Below are 14,417 nucleotides of genomic sequence, written 5' to 3' on the forward strand. Positions count from 1 at the left end.
CAAAGGCTTTGACTTGGTGGCCGAGTGAGAAAATGTACTGATATTTAGTGATTGAATTCAGAGGCAGAAAGACCCAGTTTTAAAATCCTAGCGAGACCTCTGTTTAAAGATATCATATATTATGTAAGTTTTTATGATAAATAGTTCAGCAGGGATCGTCCTGGGCTTCGCCAATGTCGCAAATTGCGATTTTTTTTCCTTATTGGCGACAAAAATATCCCATCTGGCGATTTTTTGGGTGACAGACTTTTTGGTTATTTAATTTGTACATACAATCATGGATTTGGACTGGATAAATTAAAAGGGAGAATGAAAGGAAGCCACAAACTTGACTAAGCAATGCATTGGAATCAATCTGTTACACAAACGATCCTTTGTTCGTATTGACAACCCCATCTTGACAGTGCATTGTTACATCATAATCTGCTTATGCTGACATCTGGGCTGAGTACTGTATGCTGTGTTACAGTCAATCATGCTACCGAACTATACCTACAACTGACCGACTTCTGAAGACGTGAATAGAATAGATACATTTAATTGAATGGCTAATCCTTCTGTTGTTTTTTTTGTTTTACATGTACCAATGCAATAGTTTTGTTGAACCTTCATAGAAAACTGATAACCTTTGAAGTACCGACTACTGCGTATAAATACAAAGCAAATGGAAAAAATCTCAATCACAATTATATCTGTCGCCAGTGCAGCATTTTACTCATTGATCTTTTCCTTTTGCCATCAATCCGTGTTACAGCTGCAGAGACTTAAACTCCACAACAAAAAATAGCAAAAAAAACAGTTTTGCTTAAATAGTAATAATTATTTATTTCTCAAAATACAGGAGTGAAAGAATCCCTAAATTGGGTGTGAATTTATGCTTATATATACGGTCCAATATTGCCAGGTGTTGACTCATGTAAGTTTCATTTGTGGGAATGGAGATCCTATTTTGCTTGTCGAGAAAATTTATACAGCATTCAGTGATCATTCTTGGGATTTAGGAAGCAATTCACTACAAGCTTTGTGAAGCTAGCCATAAAAGGGGGGGTTGGCTGCTGAGAGACTACTGGTGTCACCTGCCAGCACTGTAGACTGTGAATGTGGATTCAGTAAGATGAACCTCATAAATACTGACATCAGAAATAAGCTCTGCATCTCATCTCTCGAGAATTTAATGAGAACCAGCATGTACAGATGTGAAAAATTAGACTTTGAAACTGCATTCAACAAGTGGGCAGCCCTAAAATCGCGACGGATCTTCATGTAACACTTTGTAACATTTTGTTAATGCTTGTTGTAATTAGAGTATTAACTAACCCATCTTTTGTAATTTTCATTGCCTGTTACATTAATAGACTACATTAACACTTGAAAAAATGTACACTACTTGTTCTGGCGACACTTTTTGAAAATTGGCGACGAAATATTGAGGTTGGCGATTTTTTTGGCGACAGCTTTTTAAAAGCCAGGACATCCATGAGTTGTCATTATACTGTAAATAAACAGTCTGGTGAAATAGCGATCAATGAAAACTTCTGGTAAATGTTAACAGGTGGCAACAGAGAATGAAATAAACGCCAATTAAACGTCTTCCTGTTTGAAAGTCACGTTCTAATCCTTTAATTCCATTTCAGTGTAAACATTATAATCACAACATATTCTGTTCGTTGGAAACATGAAAAGAGTCAATCGACCGTCACATCGAAACCCGTGAGTACTTCTGTGAGAACCTAATTACATGTACATGCCGGCTTTGTTTTGATCAACAACTTGAGGAAGTGTTTGTTGCATTTAAAAAAAGAAATCGATTACAAGAGACCTCGGGTGCTGGATTAAGGGTCTTGGAGCTGCCTTTGACGTAAAGCAAAACAGTAACAGAGACAACGACGATGATAGTGACTTCGAATGTTTCAGTGAAACTGATGTCATTAATGCCGAGGCTGTTTGGGAGAAATTCGTACAGACTCATGGTCCTGAGATGGGCGTTTCTCTTGATGATATGGAGGAGTGGATTTGTGCTGACAATGATTGCCCCACAGCCGAATACATGTCAGATGAAACTATAATTATTTCTATAGCGAACAAATTTGCAGCAGAAGACGATTCTAACTGGAGTAACACAAGTGTTGAAAGTGATGCAGACGCAGATGTTGTACCCCCACCCCTCTGCACAGGAAGCAATCAGATATTTTGATATTGCCATAAGGTGGCTGGAGACCCAAAATGTTGACTACGTAAAGCTCATGCAGTTGAGAAATCTGAGGGAATTTGCTCGGCGGCAGAGAAACCAAGGAGTAACACACACACAAAAAATTAACTGATTTTTTCAAAAAGTGAATTGATATTTGTCAAGCATGGCACAAACAGCAAGTATTAACTTGTTCTAATTTACGTTGTTTTAAATTTGTAGACCAATTAAATATGTTAGTACTGATTAACCCTTGTTTTTTTTTTTTTTTCCATTTTACTTCTATCGCATTCAAATCTATCTATTTATCTATCTATCTATCATTCGATCGACACTGTTTCTCGAAAAGAGTTGATCTTTTGTATATAAAAAAACGTCAAATTTGGATCAAACAATAAAACTAGAATGTATCCAATTCAACATAAAAATTAGTGATGTAGTACACAATGTGTGAAGTGGTACACATGTTCAGCGAACGGAAACCACGTGGAATAATGTTTTCGATGATCTCCTCAATATACTGTAATTTATCCTGAAATTAATGTTGTCCTATGAGAAAATAATAAAGTACACCGTTATGAAGAGATATTTATTAACATTTAATCTCAGAACGATTATAAAGTGAGTATTCAACAGTATAATCTGCCTACCCCACCCCATTTTTCCGTTATGTCGTCAATCGCTTTATTGGTTTTGGGCTTATTTTATAGGTCCCTCAATAACTCGCGCCTCACTTATAGTGCGGTCGATGTTTCTGGACCCCGATGTGTGCGAGTTATCGAGGGAGTGGTGTACTATAGTTCCGGCATGTAAAATATAGATTACACTTTTTTGTGCCCAAATTATGCTTTTTTGCCACTTTTAATGGCAAGAATTACGCCAATACCTCATGCGGGGTTGTCATGTATGAAGTAAGCAAAATAAGTAAAAGCAATTAATGATTGATGCATGCTAAATATTAAGCAGTGTGTAACCTGGGCACTTGTTAAGGGAATCAAATGCTTATATTTTCATTCAAAAAATAATTTTGTTTATCTAATGTTCTACATTCAAACTGACAATAAATGCTGTTAGAATATTCTCTTTCACATTACATTTCTTTCAGAAAAACACAGATTTTTGTATGAAAATTTGTTGATTTAAACTCAGAATCGTTAAATTAAGAGTAATATTTGGAGAAGTTATTATAAATATTTCAAAATTTTGATTAGTTAGTGGTATACAGATTCTGAATGAGGGCTCCATATCTCCATCTTAATTGATATATAGTTTAGATGCAGGTTTACATATGTGACAGCCATAATTCTTTTTGAACTGATTTGTATTCATTGGGTTTTCAAAAATTATTTTCAGCATGTGAAAAACCACATAAATCCAGACTCTGCAAATTACATCACCTCTATAGTGGCACTGGGTCATATTGCACAGCTTTGTCCAGAGCAGTTCTCATCAGAGATTAAAGCGATTGTCTCCAAAGTCATTGTCAAGGACCTTCTTATGCAAGACAGGGTAAGGGGAATTTTATGATGAGAAAGTTTTAATGTAAATGAATTGGTGGAAAGTATACGTAGTTTGATACCCAAAAAGTCAGACATAGCATTAGCTTTTTAGAATTAAAACTTATGTCTGGTTTTATATTTGTATCAGCTTTTGAAGGTGGTCTTTTCTTCATCAGAAATAGATGAAACAATGGTCCATTCAGATATCTGAAGCTTTACTTATAGCAGTGTTGTTAAACATAAAAGTATCTTTTCTTTGCTGCTAGCAATAACTCTGAAAGTTGTAAGTACTTAAATTTAGTTATATTTTCAATGTGGCAACTTTATGCTGCCATTTTGCATGCCTTTTTTAAATTTTTTAAATTGTGTAATGAGAAGAGTCTTTTGCAGTTTGTGTTGTTTACCTTAGTCCCAGCTCAAAATCGTTTTTGGCGCACTTCCTTGTTCTAAATAAATGCAAACTTACTTGTATGCTTATAAATGAAAGTAACATGAAAATAAAAGTAATGGGTAATACTTAAAGTGGATTTTTCCTGTACTGCAGACATCTGGTGCTCCTTCCACAGACAGCTGGTGTCCAGACCATCAAGTTAGCGAGGAAACTCAAGCCAAGGTTTGTATGACCTACACAACTGTCCTGCAAGTTTTAGCTGAATGATGGACTTTGAAAATATTCTTGAGGGGCAAGAGTTGCAACTTGTCACTGTCATGACTGTATTCAAGCATAGAACACTTAGTCCAACATCAGTGTACCCCTAGAATATTTGGTCCCTGTCATTATTGTACTCAAACATAGAGCACTTAGTCCCTGTCATCACCGTATTCTAGCAGAGAACACAACACTACATATGCTGTTATTAAAATTCCACAAGTATGCAATGCAGTCTTGGTATTAAATCAGTCCAAGTCATCCAGATATTGTTAGGTATGAATACAACAAAATTAAAACCCTTCCAATACATGGTCCTATAAATAAATATATAATACAAGTCAAGGTTTATAACTCGAGAAGGAGCCCCGAGTGGCCAAGTGGTCTAAAGCGCTGTCCGTTACGGATCACTGCCATCTCACCTCTGTCTGTGTGGGTTCGAGTCTCGGATTCGGCCAATGTGGGTATGTGAGAAAGCTTGTCAGTAGCTTCTCTTGGGTCGGTGGTTCTTTCTGGGGTTTTCCCGGGTTCTTCCTCCGCCAAAAATACTGGCTGCCATGTATAGCCTATCGTGTGCTGAAAAATGGCTCTAAACCCTAAAACAACAACAACAATAACTTGAGAAATTGCCGTTTAACAACTAGCCATCAATTCCTTAATAGTTTACGTGTTTATAATGATATCTTTGAGTAATGTATGAACCATTTTAATGTAGAAAGTTGATTTCTGAATACTGTATGTGCAAAGTTAAGATCCAGAAAGTTTCACAATTTTGTGAATTTTCATCTGTTCAAGCATTGTCAAATTCCACCCTGAGCACTGTTAGTTTCATGTAGCTCTGTTGATTCATTGTGAGTCATAAGTTGTGGGACACCTTTTAAATCATTCGAAATTTACATGTCGAAAAATGGACTCAAACTTAAATTTTAATTTAAAAAATATAAAACTGTGAATTTGAGATAAAACTCTTTAATCCACAGCCACATCATCTCATCAACCCAACCCATGTCCTTTACATGATTCATCCATGCTTTCAGTGCATGAATGTTTAGCTTTCACATGCGACAAAACATTATTGTTGGAGGCAACAAATGTCTTTTAGTGGAAAGTGCAAGGACTAAAGTTTGATTTTTTTAAAAATATGCAACAGTCATGCTAATTCTTAACTTTTAACCCCCGTGTTATCGACAGTCCATCCATGTATGAGATCAAAGAATTTTATCCATGCTAATGATCATATTCACTGCAAAATCATTTCTCCTCTGGCCTTCATGAATTCATCAAATGATTTTAATTTCTCCCAATCTTTTGGGCAATTCTCAGTCATCGATGTCCATATGCTAAGCACTATATTGTGTCACCTTAAAAATTGTTCTATTTTGATCTGTTTTCACAATTCCTATGTATACTGGTGAAGTGGAACCAAATTTAGCTTCCCTTTGTCAGACAACTTTGTCTGTTCAAAAAACAAAAACAAAAAAACTATTGGAACACATTAAAGAATCCAAAGTCGGCTTCTGAGGTTGGCTTGCTTTGTAAAAAAGATAACCTTTGAATTTGATATCATGTTGGTAAGTTCAAACAGTGAGTTCATTGCTTGCTGCCAGTTGTGTTTATTCACTACCTGGGCTTTTATTCGCTTGTCGTCTGTAGTCGTAATGCAAACGGGTATTGATGTCTGTGGATAAATAGTATACACAGCAATAAAATGCTTTAATAATACTTTTGTAACCCATGTTAGCAAATGTGTTTTCAAATAATGATTTTTATTTGTGAGATACTGTCATATAGTTAACATGGATATAATACAGTCTTGGCTATTTTGCAGCCAACGCCGTGTCATGCATGAATGGCAAATGCCTTCAAGCAATTGGTTGATTATTTCCCTCTTGTTTGCAATTTTATTGGATCCAGTTTTCAGTCAGATAGCATATTTAAACCTTTTAAAACAACCAATCACAATTTGCTTCTCGATGTTCACGTCAATAAACAGTGTGTTGTGTATTATCTGACATAAGCGATATACGCTACAGTATGGATTCCTACTCCACATATGGATATATTATTTTCTTTAATGCTTAGGATGAAAAAAATAGAGGAATAAATGATGATAATACAAAATTAGTTTCTCTCATTATATTATCAAATAAGCATTTTGTTTATCTATCTATTGTGATTTGCATTGGGGGGGGCACACAAATTCAACACAAATTCGTTTTGTTTAAGTCTTGGGACATATGACCTAGGTTAAAAAAGTTTCACCATAAGTTCTGGGACTGGAAAAAAATTATTTTATCATGTCCCAATATATACAGTATGGTCCAAGTAAATTTTGCATATGTTTAAGTTGAATATGATGTTTACTGTTGTTGCATCGGTCTTGAATCACACTTCTGAACTTTTTAAAATAATGTTTTCTAACTTGACAGTAGCAATACATGATTTTTTGTTACACCTTACTGAAAACTGGTCTAACTTATGGGAAAGAAATTGACTGCCTTACTGAGAAGGTCTTGTTAGGTTTCACACAGCTGTATCAAGTTTCTATCGAGTACTTGTGTTTTTTTTAAAAAAGTCGACAGTGTGATGTATTCTGGTCTTACAGCAAGAAGGCAAAATGAGGCAAATATAATTGTGAAGTGACTAATCCTAGATGTTAAGCACTGTTGAACTTAAGTTCTCATTAAGGATAGACTGTGTGCACAGCTCTGTCCTGAAAGGTTTATTCTGAAGCTACATATACTCGGCCAAAGGGAAAGTAGCAAAGTCTTTCTCTGGAAAGTCAGTTTTTACCTGGTCAGAACCTGGCTTTTTTTTAAGCTCTTTGAATGGCTTTACAGATTTGGATATGATCTGCTTATTATAATGTATTTTGTTTCCCCAAGAGTCGAGGATTTAGCATCTTGACTCGACATCCCACACTAGACTTTGGCTGAGATTGGTATTAAATAAACTGTAATCATAACTTACCATATTTATGCATGCATTATCCTGACCTAGTGGTGAACAGTGCCAGCTTCTAACCTTTCTTGTGATTTTTCAGAGTTAAAATCTAATCAAACAAGCAAATAATCTAGTGGCAGATAATGGTCCATGCTCTTCACACTTGGCAGAATGGTCCAGAGAAGATCTTGGTTGCTTACAGTGAGACACACATACAAAAGTATATAGTTTGCATGTATATTATTGATAAATGTCAGAATTTTGTTATGGATTAGAGTATGTGAGTAGTCAGTAAATGTACGTAAAGCAATTCTGTCTCAAAGAGATAGATATCCCATTAGTTCCCAGTGTATTTTTCTTTTCATAACTGAAGTCTCACTTGAAAATAATTTGCTTAATAGATTCAAGCCATGAAGATGCTGGTTAGATGGCTGCTGGGACTGAAGAGTAATGTAAATAACTCTGGGATATCAACATTGAGGCTTCTTTACACTGTCATCATTCATGAAGGGGATCTGATGGAGAAAGGAAAGATTAAGTGAGTTTACACTTCATTTCTGACGATTTTAAAGGTTATGAAATTCCAGACTGACATGTATTGTCTGTTCATTAGGTTCACGATATACAATGTTTGTAAGAATTTCCTCTCTTAGATGGCATGTAAGTTTACTTCTCAACAGTGGCATTGAAGCAGAGTAGAATTAATCAATGAACAGATGTTTCATAACACCAGAAGCTACAGTCTGAGGTAGATCTGAATGTAATAACTAAGAAATAAATAATACATATCAGGTGTCATTTGACACATAGAAACATCAGTTTGTGAGATAAAAAGGGGACCCGAGTTCAGCAGTTTGTGAGATAAAAAGTTTATCTGAGTTAATCGGCTTGTGAGATAAAAAGGGTATCTGAGTTCAGCAGTTTGTGAGATTATAAGGGTATCTCAGTTCAAGGCTGCAAAGCTCTCAAAGGACTCCTGAGCCTGTTAATCTTGCAAACTTCGGGGGGGGTTCTGTGACAATTGAAATATGATGGGTAAAATTTATTTCATTAACTTAACTATTTTGTTATATCTAGCCAAGCAAAATCATATGGTGAGGGTCTTGTAGACTGTATAGTATAATCACTCTCCACAGCATAACTTTTCCTGCTATGAGCTCCAGTGCTGCTATTTAATGTAGCCAGTTGGCACTGTTCAGGTTGGTGCCTGCCTTTACACTTAGAAGTGCACATTTTAACTTAAGCTGACCAATCAATATCAGTCAATATGTCTTAATCTGCCATTGTGAATCGAATGGTCAGTTATACATGTGGTAAAATTATCATGACGGCATCTAAATTGAAAATGTGCTATAAGTTTAAAATGTTATGGAAATTGTGACCTGAATTTTCTTCTCTAAATATATTACCTGGTCATAGTATGATATGGATACATCACCAATTTACAGTTCAGCCCTCCCAAGCTAAAAAATCCATTAATACAAGTTTTGCATCTGAACCCAGGTATTTTGACTCACATCAGACAAGCTTCTGTGAAGAAGTGGACAGAATTCAGTAGCTTACAAAATGCTACTGTTCCACAATTTATTACACATTATTCCATCATGGAAAGGAGCATATAGACCAGAATAAAGACTTGTCCAATCTTCAGGACAGTTTTTACTTTCCGCGGCTGAAGGCCTTGTCTCATTTCTGAAAAATGGAATCAACCATGGGTTCTGGCATAACTGAACAAGACATACTTTAAACCACTGTCTGACTTCCTTTTACCTTTTGTTCAAGACCTGCTATCTGTTCACCACAGCTACAGCAGGCAGAATAAGTGAGACAGTTTATTGATAAACCCAAAAACTTATCTCTAGTTCTACCTAGATGGTTTAGTTTTGCTTGTGAAGGCCCCTGCTTTAATTACCAAGAACAGATCCCCACTCACGAGTTCCTTGTCACGAAACCACCTTTTTCCTTAGACCTTTCCTCTGAAGTACATCCAGAGGGGACCATCTTGAAGTGGTACATGAAGTGGACTGGACCAGTCAGAAGAGGGAGATATGGCTTGTTTTTATCATTCGTAGAAGGAAGGAATGATATTTTCACTCTGGCTTTGTCATCATGGATCTTTTAGGTTATATCCTCAGCCTACATGGAATTAGCTCAAAATTGAATGATTTTTCTGATGCGTATCAGCTCACAAGGTTAGGGAATTTGCTACATCAGGGCCTGCAGGTATTAACCTAGGATTAGATGTCTTTTTTTATTCTTATCAGCTTACAGGGGAATTTTCCGCATCAGCCTACATGGAATTAACCCAAGATCAGAGGACTTTCTTGAGCATATTAGCTCACAATGAAATTAGCCACCTCCAAAGCATTCAGCGGTTCACTATCCAGCATCATTCAGGGTGTGTGACGTAGATCAGAGGAGACTGACCAGTTTTTATCTCAAAGACCTTTCATCCTAAAGGGATCATTTTGACATGCTGAGACCTATATTAGAAGCACAACAAGTTATGTACCCAGTTGTTCAGCAACATCATAACATCAGGGTTACTCTACTTTTGCTGGATTTGTGGGAATGGAAACTTTTCTCAAGCTGTGGCCTTTCATTGACCAGGTGCCACACCTAGCTTATATCTCAGAAAGACTTAAATCTGCTTAATATGTTAGGATACTGGAGTTAAAGCCAGGGTAATGGGATGTAACTCCTGCTGCGTCTTACCTTTTCTAATGTATTGGTGGCGCTCTACAGTTTCTTATTTTGCATAGGGTTAGGATTTTAAAGAAAAAGAATTTCCCCGGCTTTCCTCACTGGTTATACTGGCTATTTAAAAAAGACCTTGTATATCTTAGGTATAATGCAAAGAACCTTTAATTCCCTTTATTTTGGTGTATGATTGATGGGTGCACTATGGGTTATAGAGTATACAGCTTGGCCTTACTTCAGATGTGCACCTTTCAAAAAAGTGCTAGCTCTACTTGGTCATTTTCACTTCCTGAACTTCAGAGGTAAATTGTATAAAAAAGAGCCGATAACTTTTTTTACATTTTATATATTTGGTAATTCATTCATTGCACTTTCAGAAGCTGGTATGGTCTAGTCTGGCAAAATTCATTTTCCCTATTTTAATAGCTGCTATGTATAGTGTACTTTAGACTAATTCAGACTGATTTTTTAACACAAGGGAGCAGTCATTTTAGTTAGCAGTTTGCTTAAATCATGTAAAATTTCCAAAAGTACAATATCCAAAGAAATATCATCCACATTACATTAATGTAGCATAGAGGTATGCCAACATTCTCTCCACTGTGCATGTTTTAAATGTGAACTACTTCACCTTACATACGTCACTCTCTCAAAAGTACATATTATCTAGTGAGCGCCCCCATTATGATTGGGTAATGTATTTAAAAAGAAACCAAATTTTTGGTGTACAGTGTTTGGTGTTTCTTGGATAATACCTATTCTGTTATAATATGTGCACACCCTCCAAAACCATCCCCAGATGAATTTGGTGTAATACATTTTTCTAAAACAAAGCATAAGTAGCATATTGATGCTTCAGACCACAGGATCGTGGATTCTCACAGGGTTCCCACGCTACCAGGAAGTCGGGAGAAAAGTCCTTAAATTTTGCAAATATTGACGAAAGTTGGGGAAAACCCAGGAATTTTCCTCCACAGCTTGATGCCCAAAACAGTTATGCAGTTGAGTCATAATTGATCTGATCAAGAGTTAAATTTATCGAGTTCTAACCAGATTAGGAGGTTGCAGTATGGATCATTTGGGTGCTTGCCATAAATATATTTGTTGAGACAATCCAAATGCTCAGTGGATTAGATTCATCTGGTAGACTTTTGTTTTACAGCTTTTTTATAGGGAAGGTATGAAAACCAGTCTAGAATCACAAGAGGCCAACGTGGTGGCATTAAAGCATATATAACCGCTTTACGGATGGGCTAGCAAACTTAAACATTGTTCAATCGAGTTATACCTGCATGAAATTGATATGTCTTTAATCTGCTGAAAGATGATAAAACTAATGCGTTGATGATATTTGAGCTGTTACTATTCGATTGCTAGTCGCACAAGCACACATAATCTTACAACTGTCATTTTCAAATATTGTAGAAAAAATATTACATGAAAGTCATATAATGGTTGTAATGAAAATAAAAATACGAAAGAGCATAAAATTCTTTAATTTTTTCCGAGACCAACTTACAGAGTTTTGTTGTATCATGTGACTACTACGTAGACGTGCTCTGTCACGCAGGAAGCATACGAAGCAGGGAACCAGACTACTCTGCTTGATGAATCAGACTGGCCAAGTTTCTTGTAGTTCTTGAAATAAATATTTTGAGAATTATATGTTCTTTCAGTTTTTTACAAAAGGTATCAGACTTTCATTTAAAATAATTGAAATTTTGTACAGCGACATTAAAAAGAAGTTTGTTGTTGATATCATGTGACTATTGGACTTCTGATGTCGTGTGAGAATTGTGATGTCATGTGACTATTAACGCAAATGGCGAGTACCGGGCATAGACATGATTCCAGGGTAAACTAATCATGTGTACACTCGCCAATTAACGTGTTAGGAATTGTAGTAATAGCTGTTCAAGAGTTTTATTCAGTAAGGTCTATTTTCTGCACCCATATTTAAATTAATTATGATAAATTTGGAGATTTTTTTTGTGTTAATATTTCACTCAATATACAAATCTAACTATTCTGCAGTTAGTGTGTTTAGAGATGTCTTTTTCGTATTAAAAATACCCCCACTGAACATGGACTGGTATTTTGGAAATTGTAGATGTGCTTAGATCGGCAACTTATAGCTCCAAATCAAATATGAGTGTAGGCTGGTTCAATGAAGAATATTTGACAGATTGTGTAGATATGGACAAAGCTATCTTCCAAATTTCAATTTTAGAGCAAGTTTATGGGCATCATTGTGACATTGGTATTTTGTTGCTGTTGTTATCATATTCACTTTGGAGTTGGAGCTGAATTATGCGTAAAGAAACTGAATTGCAGTTGCACACTGTCTTATTTTTATTCCTGGCAATATTCTACTTTAAAAATACAGAGCAACAAATAAAGTCAGGGTTTTTCCACAAATAATGTTATGGGGTTTAGAAGGCACTTCTTATTTTCATATACAAGTCATAAAATATATTTAATCTCAACCCCCACCTTGAATGAATTATATATTTATTTAAGCACTACCATGCGTTAAATTATTTCCAATAATTAAACCTAGCAGTAGCATGAATGCATATTAAGTATAATGAAGTAAGTTGTACCAAGTTGATCATTCACTGTGATCAGGAACTGGTATAAGTACTTCAATAAACACTAAGTTAGGTGTCAAATATTTGCCTATCAGAACACCGTGAATTTTATATGTTAATAATAGACTGTTTATTTTTTGCGCAGAAGACATTGTATTGTCAAAAGGTAATTCAGAAGTTGCATGCAGTGCAGTTTCACCTCATCATACTTAATATGCATTCATACTACTGCTATGTTTAATTTTGCACTATAGTGTTTATTTTCTTGAGGCAACAAATTTGTTCGAGTCTGTCATTGGATTAAACATGTAGCAAATGATAAACTCCTATTTTTTAAAGAAAATAAATCCTATTGATCTGATTCAGGTATGGCTCAAATGTAGTATCGTTTAAGTTTGCTATTACCACTAATAAGTGGCTACCCTATGCTGACACCGTGCTGTGTCGGCAGATTCCAACTTTGCAATAGGCATTGCATTCTGACTCAACACCCCAAGTGCTATTTTATCACAGAAATGAGGTGATAAGGCACACCAAAAAAATGTGTTTTTCCTATTGCACTGGTTTTAAATTTTTACACATGCATACATATATATATATATATATATATATATATATATATATATATATATTTATTTATTTTATAATGATTAGCATATACAATGTACTAAGCACTTCAAGTACTGGGCTAAACCAGTTCATTCAGATGCTCAAATCAATTTCAGGATTTTTTTTCTTTAAAAATTGTTTTGTTTGAAATTTTACCAGGGTCTTTGTGCTAGGATCGACAATGAAAAAACTGATGGTTGGCCTACCAGATATGTTCACATTTTCTTTTGTCTAACTAAGAAAGATGAGTAGATAACTGATTAGTTCAAGCATAAAGTATAATAAAAGACTTTTGTGCTAAATATTTCATTAGTCCCGTTCATCAGTATCCATGGGGGTTAATCGTGACTCCTGAAATGAAACTGCTAAATAACAAAAAGGCAAGTAGCAGTTTGAGATGTATAAGAAGTTTTATTGCATCAGTTATTCTTCATATCATCAGTCTTGAGATGCATTGTAGTGGTTTTCAGTATGTCAAGCCACATTATAACACAACGTGTAGCTTTCCATAAAGTGAAAGAGTGAATAGGGATATTAACTCCAGTGGTAAGATAAGTTAATTTTTCAAGCCCTGACATATCCTCAGCTGGTTGTCAAGTGTCTTAAGTCAACAAATTGATTTTCAAGCCTGATACATTTGGGATTTTTGTTAATTTGACACTTTTACAGTGGTTTGTACTTCTCATTTCAGCAAACCTGAATTAGCACGGTTGCGGCTCCAGGCTGGCTGTTGTATGTTGAAGTTGGCAGAGGAATTGGTTTTTGCTGATCTCATTTCTAGAGAACAGTTTCAGGCCCTTGCTTTACTTATAAATGTAAGTGTAGTGTATTCATGATACACAGTGTATCGTGTTGATGTTTGTATATGCCTGCCATAAGGTGTTCATGATGCACAGTGTATAGTGTTGATGTTTGTATACACCTGCCACAAGGTGTTCATCATACACAGTGTATAGTTTTGATGTTTATATATGCCTGCCATAAGGTGTTCATGATACACAGTGTAAAGTCTTGATGTTTGTATATGCCTGCCATAAGGTGTTCATGATACACAATGTATAGCGTTGATTTTTGTATACACCTGCCATAAGGTGGGGCATATTATGCTATGATGTGTCAATATCCATCAGTCAGTTACCAATTTTGTTCTCATAATAATTCAAGTTTTCTGCCATCTACAGTTACAGTTGTGGATGATTTGCACTTGGGTTAGTGAAGAATCCTCTCAGTTTGGTACT

The 14,417-nt window shown here is 35.6% G+C and overlaps 1 protein-coding gene across 3 annotated transcripts in view; it reads left to right on the forward strand.

Moving 5' to 3' along the window:
• The window catches only part of LOC149797423 (sister chromatid cohesion protein PDS5 homolog A-like), a 134,609-nt gene that overhangs the window by 71,950 nt on the left and 48,242 nt on the right, over positions 1-14,417 (forward strand). For all 3 annotated transcript variants that reach the window (XM_089962212.1, XM_089962211.1, XM_089962213.1), the window contains exons 21-24: positions 3,542-3,697; positions 4,232-4,300; positions 7,681-7,817; positions 13,871-13,994. In XM_089962212.1, the coding sequence (XP_089818338.1) occupies positions 3,542-3,697; positions 4,232-4,300; positions 7,681-7,817; positions 13,871-13,994 (486 nt within the window). The remainder of the gene's footprint in view (positions 1-3,541; positions 3,698-4,231; positions 4,301-7,680; positions 7,818-13,870; positions 13,995-14,417) is intronic.

The sequence above is a fragment of the Sinohyriopsis cumingii genome, chromosome 6 (genome assembly GCF_028554795.1).
Source record: "Sinohyriopsis cumingii isolate HCF-2022 chromosome 6, ASM2855479v2, whole genome shotgun sequence".
Lineage (NCBI taxonomy): Eukaryota > Metazoa > Mollusca > Bivalvia > Unionida > Unionidae > Sinohyriopsis > Sinohyriopsis cumingii.